We start from the raw sequence: 24,020 nt of genomic DNA, 5'->3' as shown, positions 1-24,020 counted from the left end.
TTGTAGAAATAGGTCAATGGCAAGGGCTTGTACTCAACAACCGCGTGTCCAACCTTAAAGGCATTTTTCCATTTGAAGTGGGCAGTTCGGTCAGCCAAAGGCACTGACTTGCACCCAGCCCTGTGCCAGTCCTATATGTTTCTAAGCCAAGTATGGGTTTAAGGTGCAGGGCCTGCACCAGTCCTGCAACCTATGAGCCACTTAACACGTTTTCTATGGCCTTTAGTAGTGTGCAGTGGATTCTCTGGGCAGACCTGGCCTCGGCTTGGCCCTTCTCCAGTTACCATGCCACGGAAAGAGTTGCGTATGTCCTTTGACTATGCACAGTAGGCTTTAGGACAGGGCCTGGCCCAAGCGCAGGTGTTCTGTTATTTTTATGTTGTGTTTTATGTTATGTTTTTTGCTTATGTTATATTATGCTCTGTCATAAAGGTGTGGCTCACTGCTTTACTTTTGTGTATGCATGGAGCTTGTGCTCATGAGAGACTGGCTGAGTGGAGGTGTCTGGAAGGGTGGTGGAAGTGAATGTGAATGTTGAAGTAGGCTGGGACAGTGTTATGGAGAGCTGTTGATGTGTTGGTGAGGAGTTTAAGGTGTGCACATGTGTATTGGGAGCTACTGGAGATCCTGGGGATGTGGTGAGATGTGGGCACAGTGTGGGGGGATGAGGACTAGTCTGACTGCTGTGTTTTGGATGGTCTGCAGTCTTCTTGTGAGCTAGTTGGTAATTCTGTCATACAGGGTGTGTCCATGGTCCAGTCTGCTGGTGATGAGGGTCTGGGTGATGGTATTCCTGGTGTTTTCTGATAGCCACTTGCGGATTGTCTTCAGCTTCCTTAGTGTGTTAAAGCAAGCCGAGGCCACTGTTTTGACTTGAACTGTCATGTTCAGTTTGTTGCCTATGATCATTCAGATGTTTCTAACTTGAGGGCCTGGGATGGTTCCAAGTTCCGTGGGCCACCTGGTAGAGTTACATGGCAGCATTTTTCCTGTAGACTACCACCACTGTCTTGTCCGAGTTCAATTTGAGACAATAAGATTTCATCCAGGTGGCCACTTCTGTTATGCATGTGGTGAACTTGTTCCTGGAGTTGGGTGTTTTGTCAGAGAGGACAGCATTATTTTCATGTCGTCGGTGTCAGTGAGGATGTTTATGTTGTGAGCTCATATATGGTCAGGCAGAGTGGTCATGTAGATGTTGAAGAGCATTGGTCTGAACTAGGAGCCCTGCAGAACTTTGCAAATAAGAGCTCGTGCTTCAAAGCCATAGAGGAGGCATGTTGACAGTTTGGGTTCTTCCCGTGGGAAAGGAGCAGAGCCATTTGAGGAAGAGTCCTAAGGATGCTTGCTTCTTGGAGTCGTTGGATTAGGATTGGGTGGGAGACGGTGTCGACGGCTGGTGATAGATGAAGAAGGATAGGGGCTGGAGTTTCCCCCTTCTGGAGGATCAGCCGAATGCCATCCATTACTGATATAAGAGGATTTGCATGCTGTGATTGGGTTTGACACCTGATTATGTGGTGTGAGAAGCTGGTTTTTGGTGAGGTGGTCAAGGAGGGACTTGTTGTTGGCTTTTTCCAGGAATTGGACTGGGTAGGGAAGGAGAGCTATTGGTCAGTAATTAGTGAGTTTGGTTGGGTCAGCCAATGGTTTCTTTAGGGGAGGCTTTGATGGCTGCGTGTTTCAATGTTTCTGGGTAGGTGTCTGTCTTGATTGAGGTGTTGAAGATAGGGGTGAGGGCCACCCTGATTACTTTTTTGTTGAAGGTTTGGGTGGCAGGGATCTGCAAAGGCCTCGGAGTGAACAGTCTTCATGATTGTTTTGGTCTCCTCTGTGCTATTGTTGTCTTATGTGGTGATTGTGTTGACTTCCTTTTTCACTGGGAAACCTCTGGAGATGCCAAGGGGTCCGGTTGCAGGGGAAAGTTGCTGTATATGATAGTGATTTTGCTGCAAAAGAAGTTTGAGAGGTCATTACAAAGATCTTGTGATGGGCTGAGGTTTCTGGTTACAGCTGTGTGTTTAAGTCTATGACAATTGCAAACATTTCTTTGCTGCTGTTGGAGCTGGTGTTTATTCTTTTAACGAGGGTTTACTCTTGGTTTCTCAGACGAGCTGATGGTACCTCATTTGGGTGACTTTGAAGGCATCTTTTTCCATTTCCCCTTTGCCTGTTCTCCATTTCAATTCCAGTTGTGCACAGTGTTGCTTGGTCATTTTGAGGTCTTCTGTGTACCAGCTGGCTTGTGTTCTGGCTGTTGCTGTGCTGCTTTATTTCATGGGGGCCAGGGTGTCAGCACCGTTGGTGATCCATTTGTTGAAATTCTCAATGTTGCACACCAGGATGCCTGTGGTTCCTGTTCATCAGCAACTAGGTGCACAGTGCACTGGTTACATCTTTATCATGCATAGTAGTACTCTGGTTCTTGTTATTATATGTTTCTTTTGATTTGCAAACAAATGATGTACAATGTTTCAACAAATTTGCAGATCTGCCCTCAAATGTGCTCTTTTATGGTCCCTGGGTTCAGAATAGGCTCCTCCAACCCACTTATATCCTCTCTGACACTTTAATGGAGGATGCAGACTGGTGACACCCCATAGGTACTGTTTTGCTTAATAAACATGCAAAATTCACTAGTGAATAAGTGCAAAAATGATTAATTTTATGTGAGCGTTTATATACACCATATAATCCATACCCTGGTTCTGGAAGACCATTTCAAATGTGAAAACTAAGAATCAGTTTAATAAAAGAAATAGCTGTGTCGAGGTATGGCTATTTTTTCTATTCACAACAACAGTACCACCAACATATTTTCTTGTGTTTCTTGTTTATTTTTAGATGTAACATTCATCCACGAAGGAAATAAAACATTTCTGGATAATCTTGTAAACTTTGAAAAGTTGGTAAGTAGTTTCTCTTTGTTCATGACAAAACTGTTGGATCATTTCATGTTGTTCTAGTCTACAAGCGGGCATTTATACTATCATTAAATGAAGGGAATAGCTTTCATTATGCATGTTTGATAGTTAATGTTTAACTGAACCATGTTCTAGAAATGTATATTGGTTAACAGTCTATAATGTGTGTATTGATCATAAACCTGAGACTAGCAGTCTCTCCTGTGTTCGAGTCCATTGCGGCATCATTGGACTGTAACTTCCAAGCTTGTAAAAATAAACATAAACCAGGAGAGTTCCAGTGCATTTGATACAAAGTGCTTCTACTGGATCTATTTTTAGGTCTGGCCTCTGAGACAGATTTAGCTCTCAGTCTATTAAGAATGGCATGAGACAGCATTTTTCATCCATTGGCCTGATAAAATGTCTTTTGCACTTTTTGCCCCATTCCCGACAGCTTACAGCATGGGCTGTCTACTTCACTCATTGTCACTCCTCACTGTGAGAGAATGCATTTTCCTTGTGCACAATTTGAAAATCTGCCTTTAAGGCTTTCTCCTTAAGTGCTGGGGTTTGGAGCCAACATGTCCTTTTTTAATAAATGATTGTTGCATTTGTTTAACTTTATTATTATTTTTTTTGCAAGAGCCTGGCAACTTCCTGCACATTGGCTGCAGGAGCTGCGCTGCTTATTGTCCAGCACTGTCACTGCTTTGATTGATGGCCCTCATAGCACGTTTGTTTTCGATTTTGTAGTTTACCATTCAAAGGTCTCTGCCTAATGCTTGCGTACAGTAAGGCGGCCAGATTTTTATGTTTTTGGCATTACTGTGCAAAGAAGGCTGATGCTTGGCTTTGACAATGCATCGGCCATGTGACATGGGGAAGATATTATGAAATATACCCATTCGAACACAGCCATAGGCAAAGAGAATAGCACCCTGGCTGGCCATTGAAATTCACACCTATTGGCTTTGGCAATGCTACTTAGCAAATGTTATGTTGAAAATTGGATAATATGTAATGTTATCTAGTTCATACAAACCATGCACCTACCATTATCTGGCCTGGTGCTTTTTGTGTTAGTTCATCTGTGTTTTCCACGTGAACTGAGTTTATGTTAGATTAGATTCTGTGGTATTTTTGTGTGTAGGTGTTTATGTAGCACCAGGGAGTGTGTCCATTCGGTTTAAGAGTAAAAGCGATATGGGCGTTTATTGACCTCTTCCTTTCAAGTCAACTGGCCCTTATTCTGGCCATTTGCTGTTCCTTGTTATTAAGCAACACGTTGTCACCCTGTGGTATTTCACGCTGTGGTGGCTGTGAGAACATGTGGTGTAAATGCATATAATAGGTTTGTTGTCATTCAAGGTGATGTTAAGACAACTCTATCATGGACGTCTTTACTGTTTTGGTTGCTTACAGGCAAACCTTGCCAAAGGGACAACTGGGTGCTTCATACTTACACAAGCAACGCGGATACCATGATACAGAGTGTAAGAAAAACAATGCAGCCCATTAAAGGGAAAGATATTGACAAGCGCTCTAGATTTACTCCAAATGAGCAGCATAAAACGGATATGGTAATGGAGTTGTTGATACGAACATAATCTGCACAACCTTTCAAAGGCAGATTTCACGACATTCCCTTTGCCAAGGAGAGACCAGTTTTAATCCAGGGTTCACCCCCACCTTTTTCCAGGATGCTAATGGCACACAATGTCCAGTCAGTGGAGCATCGGAGGCGGTACATGCCTCCTGCTGTAGCTAGGCAGGCACCCTGCATATTTCAGCATGGCTCACGAGACGCTTGCTATGGCATAATCCTGACATTTAACGCATGGCGGGCATGCCTCTAATTCCTCTTTCACCACATGCAACCCCCTCTGATTTTCCTCACTTCGCCCCTGTAATCTGCCCGTCAGTGACGTAGAAAGGGGGTGTGACAAAATGGCAAACATATGTGTTTTCAACACATATTTTTGTCATTTTGTCAAGCCGGGGGTGACAAGAGATTTTCCGCACCGGGTACCACCTGACCTTGCTACGCCACTTCTCCCCGTACGTCCAAACCATTACTTTGAATGCAGGAGGCCATTAGTGTGTCATTCTGGACATCGCTACCGCAAGGATGCACAGACTCACCCAGCTGGAACCTGCGTGAGAAGAAATAGCTGGTGTCCAAAAACCTGTGCTGGTTAACCTATTCTGCAGAGCCATTTATAACTGGGCAAATGGAACTTGTTTGGCAGTGTCCCATTATTGACATCATCAACAATAGGCATTTCACGTGCTTTATGAACCTAGATATGTCCTGGTAAACAGATAAATTACACATTTGTATAGGTCATGGGAGAGAAGGGCCGCTGCTCAGGAGCGTCACAGCCTCGAATGGTCCCTAACCTCACTCTACAATGACATGGGTAGGCTATTGTGCTGCCCTTTAAATTCCTTTATTGTATATGTCAAATTTAGGACAAACCGAACAGTAGGTTACAGAGGCCTCGAAACGGGGACGGTTCCCAAGAAGAAACATTAATTAGGACCTAAGATTTTGCAGAAGCTGACTAGGCCCATGGAGCCCGAGCAAAAGTAAAATGAATCACACTAAATTGAACATCTTTCATTGTTCATTCAGCAAGCAATTTATTTCCCCTCCCATCTCTATAAAGCTATCTGTGGGAAGCTTATTTCCTTGCATGGTGAGCCCACTGCTATCTCAAGCAGACAGTCCTCGTTTTGTATTTTTAAGGCGGTAATATTGAGTCTTTGATCTGGCACCCAGCAGCGCCACGCATTGTTCCATCTCAATTCAAAAAGCTTTATTCGGTTGGAAAAGTACAACCATATAAGCACATAAACACATAAGACAATTTTTAAAATTTACATGTTATATAAGAGGACCTGTTACATAAAATACACAATATTATACAAAACTTTAAACCATTTTACATGGTAAAATAGAAGGACCTTCAAAAAAGTGCGAATACACATAAAGTAATAAAGTGCCGTGCATGAAATGTTATAAAAGCAGTAAGGGCCAGAAGTGCAGGTGCAACTCATACAGACCTCAAACTATTACAGTGCATAGAAAGTTACAGACAGTACTAAACATAAGTGCAAAATACGCAGAACAACAAGAATTATACGGGAATGACTATATTCTTCCTAATAGAAACACATTTTATCATGTACGTTGCAGTAAAAAAGCAAATGTCAGGGCTATCCAGAGTAGTTAATAATTTCAGTGCAGATTTAGTGGACCGAACATTATATTTTAAAAAGATGGGTTTTAGATAAAATCTTCTAAAATGAGTATAAAATTTACAAAACAATAAAAAATGACAGCAGCTTTGTTTTGAGACGTTGTCGCAAGGGCACATCTTATCAGATCTAATTTTCATATGTGGAAAAGAGACTAAGTGGTGGGCTATCCCCAATCTTAAACGTGTTAGCACAAAACGGTGGGAAGAGCGTGTGACACAGGAAAGGTAGGCCTGAAAGCCTTTACTTAGGTTCAAATCATTATACTGTGCAATAGTTGTTAGATTTCTAGATTGCTTCTCTCTGGTTGCATTCTTGTGTGAGAGAAACTTCAATTTTAGGTCTTTCTTAGATATCAATCCTGAAGCCTCAGGGTTCAGGCGGACATTACATTTGAACAAAAGATCGAACCAATAACAGATGTAATTCAGCCAGGGTATACAAGATGAATTATCAAGCCTCAAACAATCTTTAATAATTGATTGTGTAAAGATCGTTTCTGTTTTAGACCAAATAGATCGCCAGAGTAATAATGGGCGTAGAGAGGCTAGGTCCGCAACGTAATTAATACCTACTTCCTTGTGAATCAGCAGGGTAGAAGCTGATGGGGGAACACATAAAAGTTTTTTTAAGAACCTGTTTTCATCATTCTGTAGTGCATTTACACTATGGTGTCCCCACACCCCTGCCCCGTATAAGGCTGCAGAAATACATCTAGCATTATAAATTGTCATCATTTCTTTTATTCTCCTTTGACCCAATTTTGCAGCAAATCTAAAAATACTAGTAGTATTTCTGATCATCTTGGATCTAACATTTTCATCTTCTTGGTTCCATTTCCCATCTCCTGAAAATGTTATTCCTAGATAACAGAACCATTTGACAGTTTCAATCTTGGCTTTATCAATATAAAAGGAGGTGGTGGTTAATTTAGCTTTCCTCCCGCATGCCATTGCAAATGTCTTGGACTTGTTGACTACCAATTTTCTTTCTTAAATAAATGTCACAAATCTGTCCATGAGACGTTGTAGCCCAACCTGTGTTCTTGACATAAGTACCGCGTCATCAGCGTACAATAAAATTGGGGTTACATTCCCATTGATAATAGGAGCATCCGAGGGAAGTTTACATAAAATTGAGTCGATCTGGTTAATAAAAAGTGAAAATAAAAACGGTGCTAAAACACAACCCTGACGGATGCCTCTTGCGACTTTAAAAAAAGGTGTGCATTCGCCCTGGGGTCCATAACGAACCTTGCAGGATAACTGAGAATAAAGCCGCGCCAGAAAATAGACGCACTCCTTTGGGGCATTTAGTTCTAGTAAAACGTCCCATAAAATTTGATGATCCACAAGATCAAAAGCGCTGCTCAAATCAGCAAAACAAAGGAATAAATTACCCTCCTTAGCAACAGTATATTTATTGATCAGAAGATCAAGATTTACGCACTGCTCCAGGGTACCCAGGCCTTTCCTGAAGCCATATTGTGCCTTTGATAGGATTGAATTATCTGTGGCCCAATTTTCGAGTCTATTTAACAAAATTCTGCTCAAAATTTTAATGGAGGAATCTAATAAGGAAATAGGACGATAATTTCTTGCCTCCGACTTAGAGCCTTTTTTAAAAAGAGGAATTATTAAAGACTGGCCCCATGATGTGGGTAGTTGACCCTCTGCGGTTGCATTAAAAAATCTAGTTAGAAGAGGGGCCCACAAATTCTTTTCAGATTTATAGAGGTCGAGCGGGACCCCATCTGGGCCAGGAGCTTTTCCTCCCTTGCTATTATTTAATCCTTCGAAGACCTCATCTAGGGTTATGTTTAGTGGTAATCTAGGCCAGGAAGGGTCATTATCCAATGAAGAATCTAAAACAATCCCATCTGGATTAAAAATGTTTAAAAAATGTTCCATCCATGAATTACAATTAACATGTGAAGTTAGCTCTGGGGCGCTGTCATTCTTTAAAAAGGTACTATTAATGGTCTCCCAGTATAATTTGCTATTTTTTGTGTCTGCAGCCAGGCTGAGATTATCCCAAGCCTCCTCTTGGAGTTCTTTTTTCCTGTTAGCGAGAGATTGTTTGTACAAAATTCTACAGTTTTTAATAATTGAGGGGTTTCGTGGTTTAGTGCTCAGGGCTATTTTTAGCTCATGTAAAGCACGAGTACAATTATTATCAAACCATCCAGAATTCATTTTATTTCCCCTCTTAAATTTCCTGGTCAATAAACTGTCTATTGTTTCGTTAATCAAAGAAACACTATTAAGTATAATAGAAGGTGAAATATCCTCGCAAAGGCAGTACTCTATTTCTTTGCTGCGTTTAGCTAACAATTCCTTTAAAAATTCATGTGGGATAATCCTTGACCATCTTATCCTCATACCATTTGGTCTTACAGCTTCGGCAGAGTTAATACAGTTACTAGCATTCCTCAATTCATCACCCCAACAATGCAGCGAAATGGAAATGCTATTATGATCACTCAAAGCTTGTTCGCTAACCCATAAATTAGAGAAAGCAGTGTTGTTTGAGAGTAAGAAATGGTCAATAAAAGTATTGGCATCTCTACCAGTAAAAGTAGGGCAGCTAACATTATCTCTATTTTTAGTACAACTTAGCAAATCCAAGTCATATTTTGCTAACATCTGGTTTAAGGCCGTACCATACGTACAGTGTGAGAAGTGTAGATAATCGGCATCCTGGGTGTTTCCACTCTCCCTGCGTAGCCCACAAAGATCATTCATAGCAAACATACACGGGCTAATATTAAAATCACCCGCCCATAGAATGACTGATTGATTACCCGGAAGTTCCAGTACCCTCTCTAGTTCCGCGTCCAGGGGTGTCAGGATCTTATCTCTCTCTTTGGAGAATATGTTGTTGTAATAATTAACCAAGACTAGGTTTTTTTCTCCCTCAAACTCAAGGCATAATACCTGAGCGTGGACACCCACAGACACACAACTTCTAATTTTACAAGAGTAAAGTTTGGTTGATATCAGCACAAGAAGGCCTCCCTTTGCTCTGCCAGAAATGGAACTCACTGCATTCAAACAATAAGCACAATAACCCTCAATAAAAATAGAATCTTCACTCCAAGTCTCTTGAAGGCGCATTGTTCCATCTAATTTGCTCTGTCCCTGTATTTTCTTCCATGGTGAGTGAAGGAAATGTAAAGGTGGTGTAGCTGTTAAAGGAAAATGGCGTACTTTATCTAATTTAAACTCCTGGGGTGGGACGTCATCCCCTGGATTCTACACTTTGAGGAGGAGGGGCGTAGCTGCTGCAATCAGCTAAAATGCTTCTAGCCCCCCCCCACCCCCACCCTGTGGCACAGGGTGCTTAGTCTGCCGTCCTTTGCTTTCTCGGCTGCTCCTGGTGTGGGACTTCAATCCCCAGGATTGTACACTTTCAGAAGAAGGGGCACAGCTGCTGCAATGTGCTAAAAATGCTTCTGGCCTCCTGCGGTGCTGCAGCCAGTCAAGGCCAGGCCGAGCCTTCCCTCTTGGTCCTAAGACTTCTTGAATCCATTGAAGTGCTTGAATCATGGTAAGTGCTCCTCTTCCTCTGCATTTTCAAAACTCAGGTCCCGTGACTGGGGCTGGAAGTGCTTGAGGAGGATATTGGATGAGGCCGCGCCGTGTGGTCAGCGGAGTTCAGGTGGTCATTACACCTACACTGAGTGCTGTGCTTACCAGAGACCATGGGCATGTGTAAACTGTCTGCGGCAGTTGGTGCTGCCAAGCACCCTTGCAGCGGGACTGATATCACGACGCTGCTCACTTCTGGGTTTGGCGCCATCTCAGAAGACATTAACGCAGTGGAGAATGAGCTTGGGTTTGGTCCACAGGCCCTTCGCCAGCAAATAGTCTCGCCCATTAAGGAGGCGGTTTTTTGAGAGAGGTCAGGACTTGGTGCCAAGACAGCCCCGGTGACCCTTAACTAAATGATGGCCATTCCATGGCTACTCCAAATGATATGGCGGTTAGTGGTGCAGGTGGTGCCAAGATTCCAAAAACTGTGAGAGTCTGAAACGAAAAAACCTAGTATGAGGCCCACGCCAAAGGCAGACTGTCACTCTTCACCTTGTGGTATTCTGGCCCATCCACTGCCCAGTAAATCCTTTAACTACATAGTGGATAAGTTAGTGACTCTTTATCTCTGAAACTGGAATCCCTGGTTAGCCCCTTAATCTCTGCTTGTGAGTGCAAACTTTCAAAGATTGAAGAAGCTGTGGCTGACTTGAAGACCAAAATATAGGCGCTAACTCACTATGTCAAGGGAAGGTGTGGCGCCTCTGCTGCTGGAAATTCTAGGCAAGAAGAAACTCAAGATCATTTCTCATCCCAGAAGGTGGAGCTTGTATTACACCACAGCTGGGTCTTTCTCAGCCTCCAGTCATTATTGATCCCAGCTCTTCGTTGCTGATGTCATTCTGTTGTGGGCCTTAGACCCGAGAGCCAAGGGCTTGAAGTCCCAATAGTTCAGCCTCGGTCAGCAAGGTCTTCAGTGATGGCATCTCATCCATGCCCACTTGTTTACTGACCTATCCCACCAGTGGTTCTACTGCAGCTTCCCATCTTGAACTCTATCCAGCCACAGCACCTAATGTCATTGTGTTGGCTTACGTCCTTGTGCTGGCATCTAATATCAATGAGACTTATTGGCACGTCAGAAATATGGTCCAGTGGTTGCACAAAAGCTTAGGTTATAACTCGCCTTTGTTCAGGAACATTATTATGGAAAGGAGAGTTTCCTGGTTTGGCCCGCAGCCTAAGTCACTGGGTGGTGACGGTGTCGTGGTAAATTTTAACAACACACATTCGGCTTGTTTTCCGTTATCTATATAGTCATCCAAAACACCTACTGGTGTTTCAGTGATTCCTTTGGGTTTCTTTTACGAACCATCCTGTTTGTGTAAAAATGGGTCTAATGTATCGGCCCTCTTTTGTTGCCCCTTCAGCTGCTGTCCCACTAATTCTGTATGAGGTCACTGTTCCTACTACTAACTGCTTAGCCCCATTAATTTCCTTATCTGAGAATGATTTGACTCCTGACTAATGATACTGATGCTAACTGTCTGTTTGTGCTAGTGGACCCATGTTAAATCAGGGAGAGCTGGGCATTGTTTTTTTACTTAGCTGTAATATTGCTAGTCTTGCCAGCAAAAGAGACAATGCAGATTTTTGTGACTTTGTGGCTAATTTCAATGTGGTCTGTTTAAAGGAGACTTGGGATAGATCTACCACCCTTTTCATGAATGTTTTTACCTCTTTTCCACTTCCTGCTGTTCCCTCTAATCATGGGAGGGCCATGGGTGGTCTACTTATTCTTATTTCTCTAACACTTGAGTCGATTGTGTCAACAATCCAAACTGGGTGTCCTAACTGTGCGCAGTTTTGTTGAATTTCAATAAGTTATTCAGTTTGTTGGTAGTAAACTTTTATAATGCTTCAACCTCGGCAGGTACCTCCAATAGTGCAGCATCTCTTAAGGTTTTTTTTTAGTTCTCTGCCCAACGTCTGCCTGGAGAATAGTCATGTTATCCTCACAGGGGATTTTAATTTGCACCCGTACTGGTGTTTAAGTCTACGAAATGAAATAGCTAGTGAGTCTTTGCATTTTTTGCACACTTCTGTGGGAGATTTTATGAATACATTCCTAGCTAAATACAACCTGGTTTCTAACCTGGCCTCTGACTTTGAAATCTTTTCGTAGGGATACGTTCCAACTTTTGCAAATGTAACCTGGGAGACAGTACATTGAGGGACATTGACATGAACTGTTGGGTTGGGTTGGGAAATGTGGCTGCGTGTGATGGATATGAAGAGCACGAGTGACACTCTTCCTTCAATTCTCTATGGAGTCATCTCATCTGCTGTGAAAGCATCCGGCAAAGTTCCAAGGCTGTACTTGATTAGACCATATGTTTGTGTTAATGATACACTCATGCCAATTGCAGAAATTCCAAGAATAAGATGGTTACGGGCCACAGGGTGCTACACAGCACCAAAACCGAAACATCTGAACGGTTTATGTATTCAGTCTCTCCCAGATCTTTGGAAACACTGTAAAGCAATTACAGTGGCAGATGTAAGAACTTTGTTCACCTTCATTTGTATGGGAAATTAGGTCTAAAAACGGTGTGCTAGAGCAGACTTTCACTCCCTTCATTTTATCTGCTAATTTCCGTCTGTTATTTTCCTTTCAGCATATGATTGCTGACACTGTGCGATCTCTGAGATACTGTCGCAATAACCAATACGGTGAGTACTACCAACTATTACCTATGCAAAGTGTTCATAGTAGGGTTGTGTGCTAAGAATTCAAGGAAGCCTGTTTTATGCATTTTGTGTGTTTAATGCGCTTCAGGACTTAGAACTTATAGTGTGTACTGAAGGGTTAGTGGGCTAAAGCTAACCTACACACTAAGTAAAAAAACAAGCATTGGCAAAGCCAATAGGTCTCGCCTTTGGGATGTTATAAGTGTTTAGGGAGAGGTATTGGCAATGTTTTTAAGGTATGTTAGAGAGCAAAGTGTTCTTATATATTTACTGTAATAATTACTGTAGCAAATATGGTGTGTATTTACAAGGCAGTAAACCATAGAGTTTATTTACTAGTCTCTTGTGCTACTGGTGCTTCTGTTTTGAGGTCTTGCCTGACCCAGCGCATGCGCTGGTCTGGCGAGACTTATTGAGAGGGCTCCAAAAAGTGCTACCAGGCCAGCCTAAAGCTACAGTGCATGGGCGAGGGCGCGAGCGCCGCGATTACTTTCACGTTCGCGGCCGCTTTGAAGTTTTTCGATCGCGATCACTTTCGCAGCCGCACGGCCGCTTGGCATAGCCAATAGGTCTTGCTTTTGGGACCTTATAAGTATTTAGTTATGCAACTGTTGCATGGCTAAACACTTATAAGGTCCCAAAGGTGAGACCTATTGGCTATGCCAATGCTTGTTATATATGCAAAAGTGACATTGAGGTAGCGCAAGGGCCTTGTAAATAAGCCCTCGTGTGTTTTAAGTAAAGCGGGTAGGGAGTAATAAACAAACACATAAACAAAACATGTCTGTCTGGTGATTTTTCAATAATTGTAGAGGCCTGTACCACCAAAGTTCCAGGGCTTAATCACGATGTTACTACTGTTGTCCTATACGAGCTGTGGTAGCAGATCACACATGTAGTATGCGATCCGTGTGCCCTGGGAACACTTATTGCTAATGATGTAGGGAGTAGCGCGGGAGATGGGCATTGTAACGACAGTAACACTCCAGGGTGAATGAGTGCAGGAAGTTGCAGGAGGGGTAGGGCTATGGTGCAAATGGTGCCTTGACGCGAAGAGGAGGGAAAGGATTGGAAAAGAGCGGGTAGCCAGTGCCTAGAGCCTGCATAACTCAGAGAAAGGCAGATACCATGAGCGGCAGGCAGCCCGGGGTCTGTGGCAGGCGGAGGAAGCTGTACGTGTACTCCGAGGTATAACGACCTGCCGTGCGGGCATCGGGAGGGGGCGCAATGGAGTAATAAATAAACACATAAACAAAGAAAGCCGACCTCATGAGAACATTCAATGAATGCGAAGAAATAAGGTCCAATGTATGACCAGCCATATGAGTGGGGCAGTTTGACATTGTTCCAGATTGAAGCCCTACAGCGTGCTCACAAACTGCTTAGGAATAGGGTAACTCGAGTCATCAATGTGCAGATTAAAATCACCCAAGACCAAGAAATTAGAATTCAGTATATAAAGTTGGCCAAGCAGGTCTGAAAGACGACAAAGGAACTCAGTGGAGTTGTTAGGAGTTTTTTATATTAATACGCAGCAGGATAAAGCCGGATTCAACATAATAGAAAAAGCAAGATATTCAATGAGACCACAATCTGTCAGCTTCTAAGTAGTGCATACCATAGTGTCTCTGTACACAACTGCTGTCCCCTCTCCCTTCCGGGTGACGCTGTACTTAACACGCATCTCCGCAGTAATGTCCGATCGAAGCTTTCGGATCGATACTCTAATGCGCGTAATTGGATGCAGCGAACAGGAAGCTCGCCATGGAGTTAAGTGGCCTGACCCCTCGGCACCCTCCCGCCCTAAACACAGATGCCGGCCAGATAAACGTGGGGGGCGGGACGTGGGGGACTTAGCACTGGTGGGAAGAATATGGTTTAAAGTCTGCGCCAACTGTATGAAAACCGAGGAGGGGCCCTGGGACAGCTGGGAAGACCGCCAGGCCCTGGGCAGTGTCACAAGAGGTTTACTGGATGTAACAAGACATGGAGAGTACTTCTTACACACGTGCACAGCAGTCATATTTGGGGGAAATAAGTAGACACCACATTGGGAAGAAAATGTAAATATGATGTTAGCATCGGTTCCCTGCGTCCTTAGTTATCACGTCCTCCCCAGAAGTGACCGAAGAACAAACACTGGTTCCCTCGTGAAAGAGTCAGTGATTGAAAGAGGTACATGCACATCTGCATCAGTGCAATGTGCAAGCATAGTGAAAATGCATTTCATGACTTAGAGTCTGAGTGTGAAGAAAGCACACACAGTGGACCTGAGTCAACGCGCAGGTTTTGTGTCTGCAGCTCTTCGTCCACTTTAGTGCTGCCTGGAGCAGTTTCACAAGAGGCCGCTAAGGTTATGAATTGTTGTTAACTGTTTGACAATGCAACACGTAGGTAGGATCAGTACTATAGGAGTATCTGTGCGCAGCATCAGTACTATAGTACCTGTCTGTAACAGCAGAGTACATTTGCGCAGCATAAGTACTATGGAGAGTACTATATAGAGGTGAAATGGGCATGTCGGAGGGTGGAAATAAAAGAAATAAGGGCAGGAATGAAAAAAGGAAGAAAAGAGGGAAGTAAAGAAGCAAGGGAGGATGTAGTGGCGATAGGTGATGGAGGAAGAAAGGAAGAATAATAGGGAAGAAAAGAAATAAGAAAGGGAATCAAAGTGGGAGGAATGACAGAAAATAAAAGTAAGAAAAAATGCATACTGGCAGAATAAAAAAAAAAGAAAATCAGAGAGGTAAAATTAAAAATACACATAAGGAAAGAAGGAAAGAAAAAAAAGGAGAGAAATCCAGTATGAAAGGGTGCTCTCAAACTGAGCCGGGGTGGGGGAAAATAAGCTGTTTTCAAGCACTCGTGCTTGCGGGAGCGAGGAACGGCATGCGCGGCCATGCTAATTGAAAACATAAGGTCGGCGCACCGCTGCTCACTTCCGCAAGGTGGATGCCAGCACGAGTGCTTGAAAAGAGCAGACCAATTTCTAAAGGTCACCTCCTAGGGCAGCGCATGCGCGCTGCCTAGGCGAGACCTGAAAAAGCATCATCCACAAAGGCGGAAATAGCATTTTGTGCAATGTCATTGTTTCCCCAGTGACTGTAGTGTATAGTGCATTTATGTGTGGAGGGGGATTGTCTCCTGTAGCAATGTGAAATTCTCTTTGTGATTCAATGAAGATACTTTTGATAACCTTCAATAAAAACGTGTTTTAGTCATTTCCTAGTTCAGATCGAACCTGAGATCATAATGGTTTGATGCAAGGAGAGAGCGCTGTCTCTATCCATTTGTTTTAACTCCGAACATATAACAGAATTTTCCGAAAATTGTCAGTAAAATGCGAAGCAAATGTATATAGAGAGTTATTCGATTAAGTCAACCATTACAAAAGTGTTGCGCTTTTGCAGCCTATATTTCTGTAGAGGGGAAAGTTGCACTGAAACTATATTTGACCAACAGGTAGTATAGAAGACGTTTTTCAAATTCTCATACACATTTTTAAGGAACAAAGGCAAGTTATCAGTTCTGTATTTCTTGTCCTTTGATTTTTCTCATGGCCATCACTTTGGTTGCGTGCTGGGTGGAATTATTTTTCAATATTTGACATTTTCTTGGGAGATAGAAAGGTTTGGCCTTGGTTAGACATTGCTGAGAAAGTTGAAGAATTGTTTTGTGAGGGATGAAGTATCTACCTTCATAGCCTTATTAATGTTCAAATGTTTCATATGAAGGTACTTGTTATGAGCAATTTATGCAGATGTGTCTGGTAGCTTTGATTTTGGTGTGTGACTTGAGGGATTCAAGGGATTCGATATGCCATACTTATTTAGCTTTTCTACTTCAATCTGTTGAGGTTGCAAATTAGCAGGACTACATATCATTGTAAGATGAGGGTTTGGATGTGGTCCCATGCATGGGACCTGAAGTAGACTGTAAGAAGCCAATATATTCTCAGTGGTGTGACTTGTTTATTAGTATGAACAGATTTCTACATGAACTAAATGGCAGGCAGTCCTCATATTTATTATTTTTATTTGACTGATAAATGTCTACTTTGTTATTTGCTGGTCATCGCACACAAGCTTTTTAAAACGTAATTTGTTAATGAAGTTTAGTGAGAAAATACTATTCAGTCATTGGTGATATTATCAATTGACAGCCTTAAAACGAACAACCTTTATGTTCTTTTACAAAATATACCATCACATTTATATGAAACAATGTATCCTATCAACACTGTCAACTATCTAGGGAAGCGTGTTTAGAAAAAGTAATCCCACTTCGTCACGGCCCATAGAGTAATGGCACAAGTTCTTCTGGTGGTTTCATCAACGTAGTCCTACCTCCCTGCAAATGACTTCTGCAGTAGTTCCCCAGAGAACAAATACTCGTGTTATTCCAGGGAGTGCCAGCCCATCCTTGCTCTCTAAAATGTTTGCGGGGCTGATGGAGTCCTGAGTTCTGGGCCTATTTGTATGGGTCTTACACCATTATAGCACTGTTCATCCAGCTGTGAGACGACGGCAGCAGCATGCACCGCTGCGCACTACAGGCCACCGCTGTTACTACTGCTTATAACCAGCTTACACTGTCTAATGAGTTAAAAGCATTTTGCTGCCCCCAGCAACTCACAAACGTTCTTTACGTCATGTGACAATTCTTTATCACGTTTTAGACCCCTGTTCTCTCTGTAAACAGTAAAGAACTATGTAAGCTGTGCAGTCCCAGAATAAGCCAGTAAAAGGATCACAGATTGCCAGAGTCATTTGTCTACATCATAATAGTCTTGGCCTAGTGCATGTGTCTGATATGTCTATGCTTTTAGGAATGTTTAGATGATTTACCGGTATTCTTCATAACTCTGATTCCGAACTCCTTCACTCATTACTTCTTAATGCATTTATGTAGAATTTATCCAACACACAGCACCTCTTTCCAAGCAACAGCTTCTTCCCTTTCCATGAAATGACCACGCTACTTAACTGTGCAAATGAAAAAAAAGAGCCTTCCCCTTATCCTGTAATATTTAAGCTACCATTTCTACAAAAAAAGAAAAGGATATGATGGAACCTGAGTATTGGGAAGCAGAGTGCAGAAACCAAGTAATGAATGTTACCTGAAAGTAACCGAAACATTATCTCCTCATCCGTCCTCCTCGTCCCTTCAGTTGCTAATGTAACCTTATGAAAGTCATCACTAATTTCTTTGCAATTTGACTAAAAAAAACAGACGGGTGAAAAATGCTAACTTGCATTACTCCTGAATATACACCTAAATAACTGAAAGTTACTTAGCACTCAGTACTTGCATTCCAAATCACAATTACCTTGTGCCAAATTGAGTCTATAATGATTGACAAATGTTGATGGATTCACGCATGTGGGAGCTACACATATATCCATGATTAATATACCACTAAATTCGGCACAGCCACTCCTTTTGTAAAATATGCTTAAATTGACTGCTACTAGTAATGATTTATCTGTTGCTGAATGTTAACACAATCGATTTCATAATCTATTGACTATGTGTTAGAAATGGGGGTCTCAAGGTGGCAATGGTTTGCACCTTTGTCCAAATAGGGACCCTTCTACCTAGTCAGGGTAAGGGAGATAAACTTCTGAAATAACCCTTGCTCGCACCCTTGGTAGCTTGGCACAAGCAGACAGGCTTATCTCATAGGCAGTGTGTAAAGCATTTGTGCACAAATACAGTAATACAGTGAAAACACTACAAAAGTACACCGCATCAGTTTAGAAAAATAAATAATCTTTATCTAAACCTTACAAGACCAAAACAATAAAAATCCACAATACAGTAATCAAAATGTACTTCTTAGAAGGTAAAAACAGTTCTGTCCATAGCAAACTATAGATGAAACACTTTCAACACAAAGTAACTTGGATGCGTCAAAATCATAAACAAAAACAGCTGCAGGGAAGGTGATGCATCGGTTGCTTACATGCAGGGAAGGTGATGTGTCGGTTCCTTTCTCCAGGCGAGGTGATCTGCAGGTCCCTTACTGCCATGCGGGGGAGGTGGTGCGTCAGTTCCTCACAGAAGGGGAGGTGATACTTCGGTTTCTTACTTTGTGGGGAGGTGATGGGTCGGTTTCAGGCCTGGGCATAGTTCGCAGAGTGTTGCTACGTAGAACTCCGCGAAGTTACAAAAAAACTCAGCGAAGTTCCCGAGTGGCAGAGTGCAGTGCGAACTGCAGTTTGTGCTGGTATTCCTGCCGCTCGGGTAGAAATTCTACCCGAGCGGCAGCTCACGCTCGCAAACTTTCCGTTCGCAACCGCAAACTTACTGTTCGCGATCGTGTGTGGGGAAAAAACTCCGCTACACATCGCGAAGCAGAGTTTTCTGCACTCCACAAGCTCCACGGAGTGCGGAGTGCAGAAATCTCTGCAAACTCCATGAATGGAGCGAAGTTCACCGCCCAGGCCTAGTCGGTTTCTTACTGTGGGTCCGGCGTCCCTGTAGATTGGGCACCCCGGTGCGATGAGTGGGGATCGGGTATGCTTCAGTTCACGATGCAGCAGCAGCAAAGTCAGTGGTATGGTGCAGAGGAGCGTGTTGTAGAGGAGAGCGGCATAGAGTGGAGTGGTGTAGAGTAGCGTACATTGGTGTGCAGTGGTGTAGAGTAGGGTAGAGTGGCGTGGCATGGCTTGGCGTAAAGTGATGTAGAGTGGAATGGAGTGGCATCGGGTAGAGTGGCCTGGCATTTCATAGAGAGCCGGAGAATGGCGTAGAGTGGAGTGGCGTAGAGTGGAGTAGCATAGAGTCGTATAGGCTGGAGTGGAGTGAAATAGAGTAAGTAGTGTAGAGTAGATTTGTATATACTGGAGTGGCAGAGAGTGGAGTGGCAAAGTGGCGTGGAGTGGAGTGGCATGGAGTGGAGTGACATGGAGTGGCTGAGAGGTGAGTGGTGTTGCGTAGAATAGAGTGAGATAGAGTAGAGTGGCATAGAGTGTGTTGGAGTGGCGTAGAATGGAGTAGCATAGAGTTCCTTAGAATGGCACTGTTTGGAGTGGAGTGGCATAGAGTGTGGAGTGGCGTAGAGTGGAGTGGTATAGAGTGCAATAGGGTGGCATTGTGTGGAGTGGAGTGGCATACAGTGGAATGGAGAGGCGTAGAGTCAAGTCGAGTAGCATACAGTGCCATAGAATAGTTTGGAGTGGCATAGAGTGGAGTTGTGTGAAATGGCATAGAGTAGAGTTGAGTAGAGTGGCATAGAGTAGTATGGTTGTGGGTGTAAGTAACTGAAGCATCAATAGAGACAGCACATAAGAAGCCATATGCCAGGAAAGCACATTACGCGTCCAGGAATAATGCCAGAATGCATATATAATTTAATAAAATTGCATTGTAAAAAGACGAGAAAGAATATTTACTTGGTCCATGCTACAGGCAGGATCTAACACAAGAAAGGAAGAGAAGACTAGACTACGGGAGCAAAGCAATCGAATGATTGCAGAACTAAAACAACCAATGGTATGCTGTGAGTGGCTTTTAAGCTCACTGAATTGTGAACAATACGTCTCGCAGCACAGCACATGTGCTCTGTAGGAGAGACCTAAACAGGAGACAATAGCAAGTCTTACTTGGGTAACGGGGTGGGCTTATTTAATGGAAAGGGAAAACATTGTTGCTTGGGAAGGGATGTCTTCGTTAGGATAAGTCCTACAAATAATGCATTAGAATGTAAATTGACGAGGCAGTAAAGGATGTATTACTCACCTATTAAGCAAACCCAGCCTGAGGTTGTTGCGGTGCCTGTCAAAATCACAGCTGCAGAAACAGGCTTATTGTGCAATCTAATAATTTCAAGAGCGTATTTTTATGTGTAGTAATTCAGTGCCTGGGGCTAGCTTAATTCAGCTGAATTCACTCTGGAGACACCACTGGTGCTGATTTTTATTGTATATTTGTAAATTTAGTCAGGCTTGAAACAAATTAACTGAATATTTATTGCAGCTTTTGAGGCTATGATCCGCATCACTGCAGTAATCGAAAAAAAAACCACACTTCCCAAAGTGCAGTGTCCAGACTGAAAGTGTTAGCCATGGAGACATCACTAATCATTGTCAACAGCGTAACACGGGATTGACACGGGAAGTGTGAAAGCTGCGCAGGCAACTTCATGTTAGGCTTAATTCTAGAAACATCTATCACTTCTTTCAGAAATGCTGAAAAATAATGGATTTTGCATTTTCATGTAGAAGAGAAGGACGATCAAGGATCTAAATCTAGATTTTAAAATACATGAGGCTGTTTAAGAATTTTAGGTTTTACCCAAATGTTAATCCATATTGTTCCTCTTCGAATATCTAGGTTGTAATACAAACAGTGCCCCATGGGCACAATAGGTGTGCACCCCCAAGGCACTATAGAATTACAGAAAGTGCCTCAGATGCTTATGCTGCCACTTCTGTAATACTGATAGTGCTGGTACACATTTAGCATGAGCGCTATCTTGGTAGTACAAGCATTTCATGCCTTAAATTTCATAGTGTTTGTTGAGAAATAAAAATCTGAGAAAATACCTAGCCAGAATCTGGGCAATTAATTTGGTCTACAATCCATATATGTTTCCTAAAGGTATGTAATATCATGTTCCCCATTAAAGACTTGAGTAAGTTGTGATCCAAATAATATGATTGTTAGCATTACTTGGCAACATTTCATACGATGGGCTAATCAAGTTTGGGTTCCAGGTAATAGTTTTAGGGACTAGAGGACTAAGGGGCATATTATCAAGACAGGCGATAAAATTATCGCCGCTTTAGTGGCAGAAAACTGCCGCTAAAACGGCGATAATGGGCTTGATAATATGCTCTATGGCATTCCAATTGAAGCCCATGTTAGATGTGAAGGACATCTAACCTGAGCTTCAATTGGAATTCCATAGAGCATATTATCAAGCCCATTATCGCCGTTTTAGCGGCAGTTTTCTGCCGCTAAAGCGGCGATAATTTTATCGCCTGTCTTGATAATATGCCCCCATGTTTGCTACCAGGCATACGTGTATCACTTGTTAAAATGGCTAGAAATAACGTTGCATTGCATGTGTAAATTTGCAGAGTTATCCACACATTTCAACATTTCACTTTAAGTAACACCTAGACATAAAATTCTTCATCCACTCTACTCCTAGGCACCCCCTTACATTCATGTGAGGGGATTGGTGTCTCTTGAAACCCTTGAACCTCGCCCACTGTAGGGTTTGAAGAGGAGGCACAAGTGTGGCAGCTTGAAGCATTTTTTACAGATAACTGGTAAAGAGTTCAATATAAAACTCTATCATATAAATTAAACAATTATGGATTCATTTTCACTGTTTGAAGCTCATCAATGTAATGTAGCTGGATGCTTTGTCTTTGTGAGCATTGTGATTTCCAAACCATACATTTTTTTTGTATCGCCCTTCAAGTCACCTTCCAGCCTGCAAGAAGGTATTTGCTATTGTTGGGGAACTATTTTTGACACATATAACTATAGATGTCTATCTGCTCTTCTGCAAGTTGTGCCGCGTTCTTACCCTCTTAACTTTAACAGATCTTCGTTCCAATGGCCAAGGAAAGAGTCCTTATTGCGCACAATGACCTATTCATAGAGGGTGATAGTCAGCTTGTGAATGCAATGATAGCTCTTAATGTGATCTTTATTTCTCTTCTTTCCTTAGTTGGTGAGGTCCCGCACAAGGACCATCAAGATGTCAAGTCATGCATCCATCACCTGCATGTGATTGACAGCCAGCAAATGCTGTTCGAGCTTTCTCACAGAATAGAACCTCGAGCGTAAAACCAACAGCATCTTCTAGACTGTGGCACTTTGAACTGGGTGAATGTTGATGCCAAGCATGCTGCTTTGATAGAGCAACCGTATACTGAGTTTTATCAGTAGCTCACTACTGCAAATGGAGCAGGCAAAAGCACTTCCGGGCACCGGCCCCAATGCAGCCGTTGTGCCCCTCACTTAGAAGACCGTGAAGAACCAGAAGACAACTGTTGTCAAATTCCAAACGATGCCTATATCTGAAGATAGTGTCATTTCAGGGTTGAGTTTCAGAAGGAGCTCATTTCAAAACAGTATTAGACCTGAAACATTGACAGTGATGAAAAGAATGTGATGAAAGGTCTGTGTACCTGGCTTTTCAGTGGCAGTCTGGCTGCAGCGGATCTTTACCTTGGAGATGGAAACTACTGCCTTTTAGTGATTAGTGAATTCTGAAGATGCCACCTTATAGGAAGCCGTAAGAGCATTTGCGCAATTTTGGATACACTGTCTCGGCCTAGAGAACATAAAACTTTTTGCCACATTTTCTCTGTATCTGGATATGACCTGAAAGGTTCCTTGTTGGATATCTATGGTCATTCTAAGCTAATAAAGAGAAACCAAAGTAGTTTTGAAAACACATGCTTCCTATTCTACAGAATTAGATTTTGTAATCTCGTTTTTGACACTGGTAAAATGCTTCATAATAATGTATGGGATACAACATCAAATTCTTTGCAATGTCCAATAGCTCTACCATTTTGACTATATGGAACCTCTTTCTAGGCTGCCCTATAGAAGTAGAGAGGACGCACTCTGAAATACAGTAACAGGTGTCATGTAATCTTAACTTTACTGATTATTTGCCTAAACATTAACTTACTTTGTAATTCAGATTAAGCATATTATTGACAGTTCTGACAGTATAGTAATAGTTATGCTAGATTCAATGTCATTTAGAAACAAGGATGGCAGACTGCATGCGTTTATCAGAGAAACAGCTCCACATATGTTAAGGTGCTTGAAAACCTTGACTCAGCAAACTCTGACCATCAATCTTCATCACATGAGAATGGAGTCAAAATCTTTTCAGGAGCATTTTTGATGACCTCACTTCTTGCGTGGCATCATCACTTAATACAAATGCATTGCATTACGGTCGTAAGGCACCATAATGTTTATATTTTCTGAAGTTTAAGGCTTTTCTTAAAAACATTCATATTTGTAAGCAAAATATATGGAAATTGTATTCGGTCTAAGTGGTTAGAATTTGCAGTAGCGCTGTATATGATTGAGTAAATTGCCCCCAAATGGAAAAGCAATACAATGTTGGTGGCTTATACATTGGACTCAAATTACATTCTAAGGGTGAGGTGAGTCAATTAATATCCAACACGAGTTTGGAGCACAACACAGTTTAAACTTATAAATATATGACTTTCTGTAGTCAAAAATGTCTGTTCACAAGACTATTTTATAAGACACGAAACACACATCAATAGCCTTAAGGAAGTCTTGGATAATGACGAAACACGTGTTGGCTGTGCTTGGGTCTAACTGCATCTTTTTAAGTCTATGTTTGGATTGAATCACATACTGCCAAACCTGCTTCCTCTTTCCATGTAAAATGCATTGGATAGTGCAAGTTTGTATCTGTACCACCATTTTTTATAACCTCTCATGTCCAATAAATAGTGTTGTGAAAAGGCATTTTGACTACAGAAAGTCGTGTATTTATAAGTTCAAATTGTTTTGTGCTCCAGACTTGTATAGGAGGCTTTATATGGCA

General features: G+C 42.3%; 1 protein-coding gene across 1 annotated transcript in view; it reads left to right on the top strand.

Annotated features, from left to right (window-relative positions):
- RAPGEF5 (Rap guanine nucleotide exchange factor 5) overlaps window positions 1-22,871 on the top strand; it is a 970,266-nt gene extending 947,395 nt beyond the window's left edge. The window contains exons 24-26 of the mRNA XM_085631598.1: window positions 2,845-2,909; window positions 12,379-12,433; window positions 22,140-22,871. Coding sequence (XP_085487724.1) covers window positions 2,845-2,909; window positions 12,379-12,433; window positions 22,140-22,258 — 239 coding nt within the window. The 3' untranslated portion in view covers window positions 22,259-22,871. The remainder of the gene's footprint in view (window positions 1-2,844; window positions 2,910-12,378; window positions 12,434-22,139) is intronic.
- The last annotated feature ends 1,149 nt before the right edge of the window (window positions 22,872-24,020 follow it).

This window comes from Triturus cristatus, chromosome 10 (genome assembly GCF_964204655.1).
Source record: "Triturus cristatus chromosome 10, aTriCri1.1, whole genome shotgun sequence".
NCBI classification, from domain to species: Eukaryota; Metazoa; Chordata; class Amphibia; order Caudata; family Salamandridae; genus Triturus; species Triturus cristatus.
The sequence above is the reverse complement of the archived record's forward strand: the minus strand, read 5'-3'. Positions and strand labels throughout refer to the sequence as shown.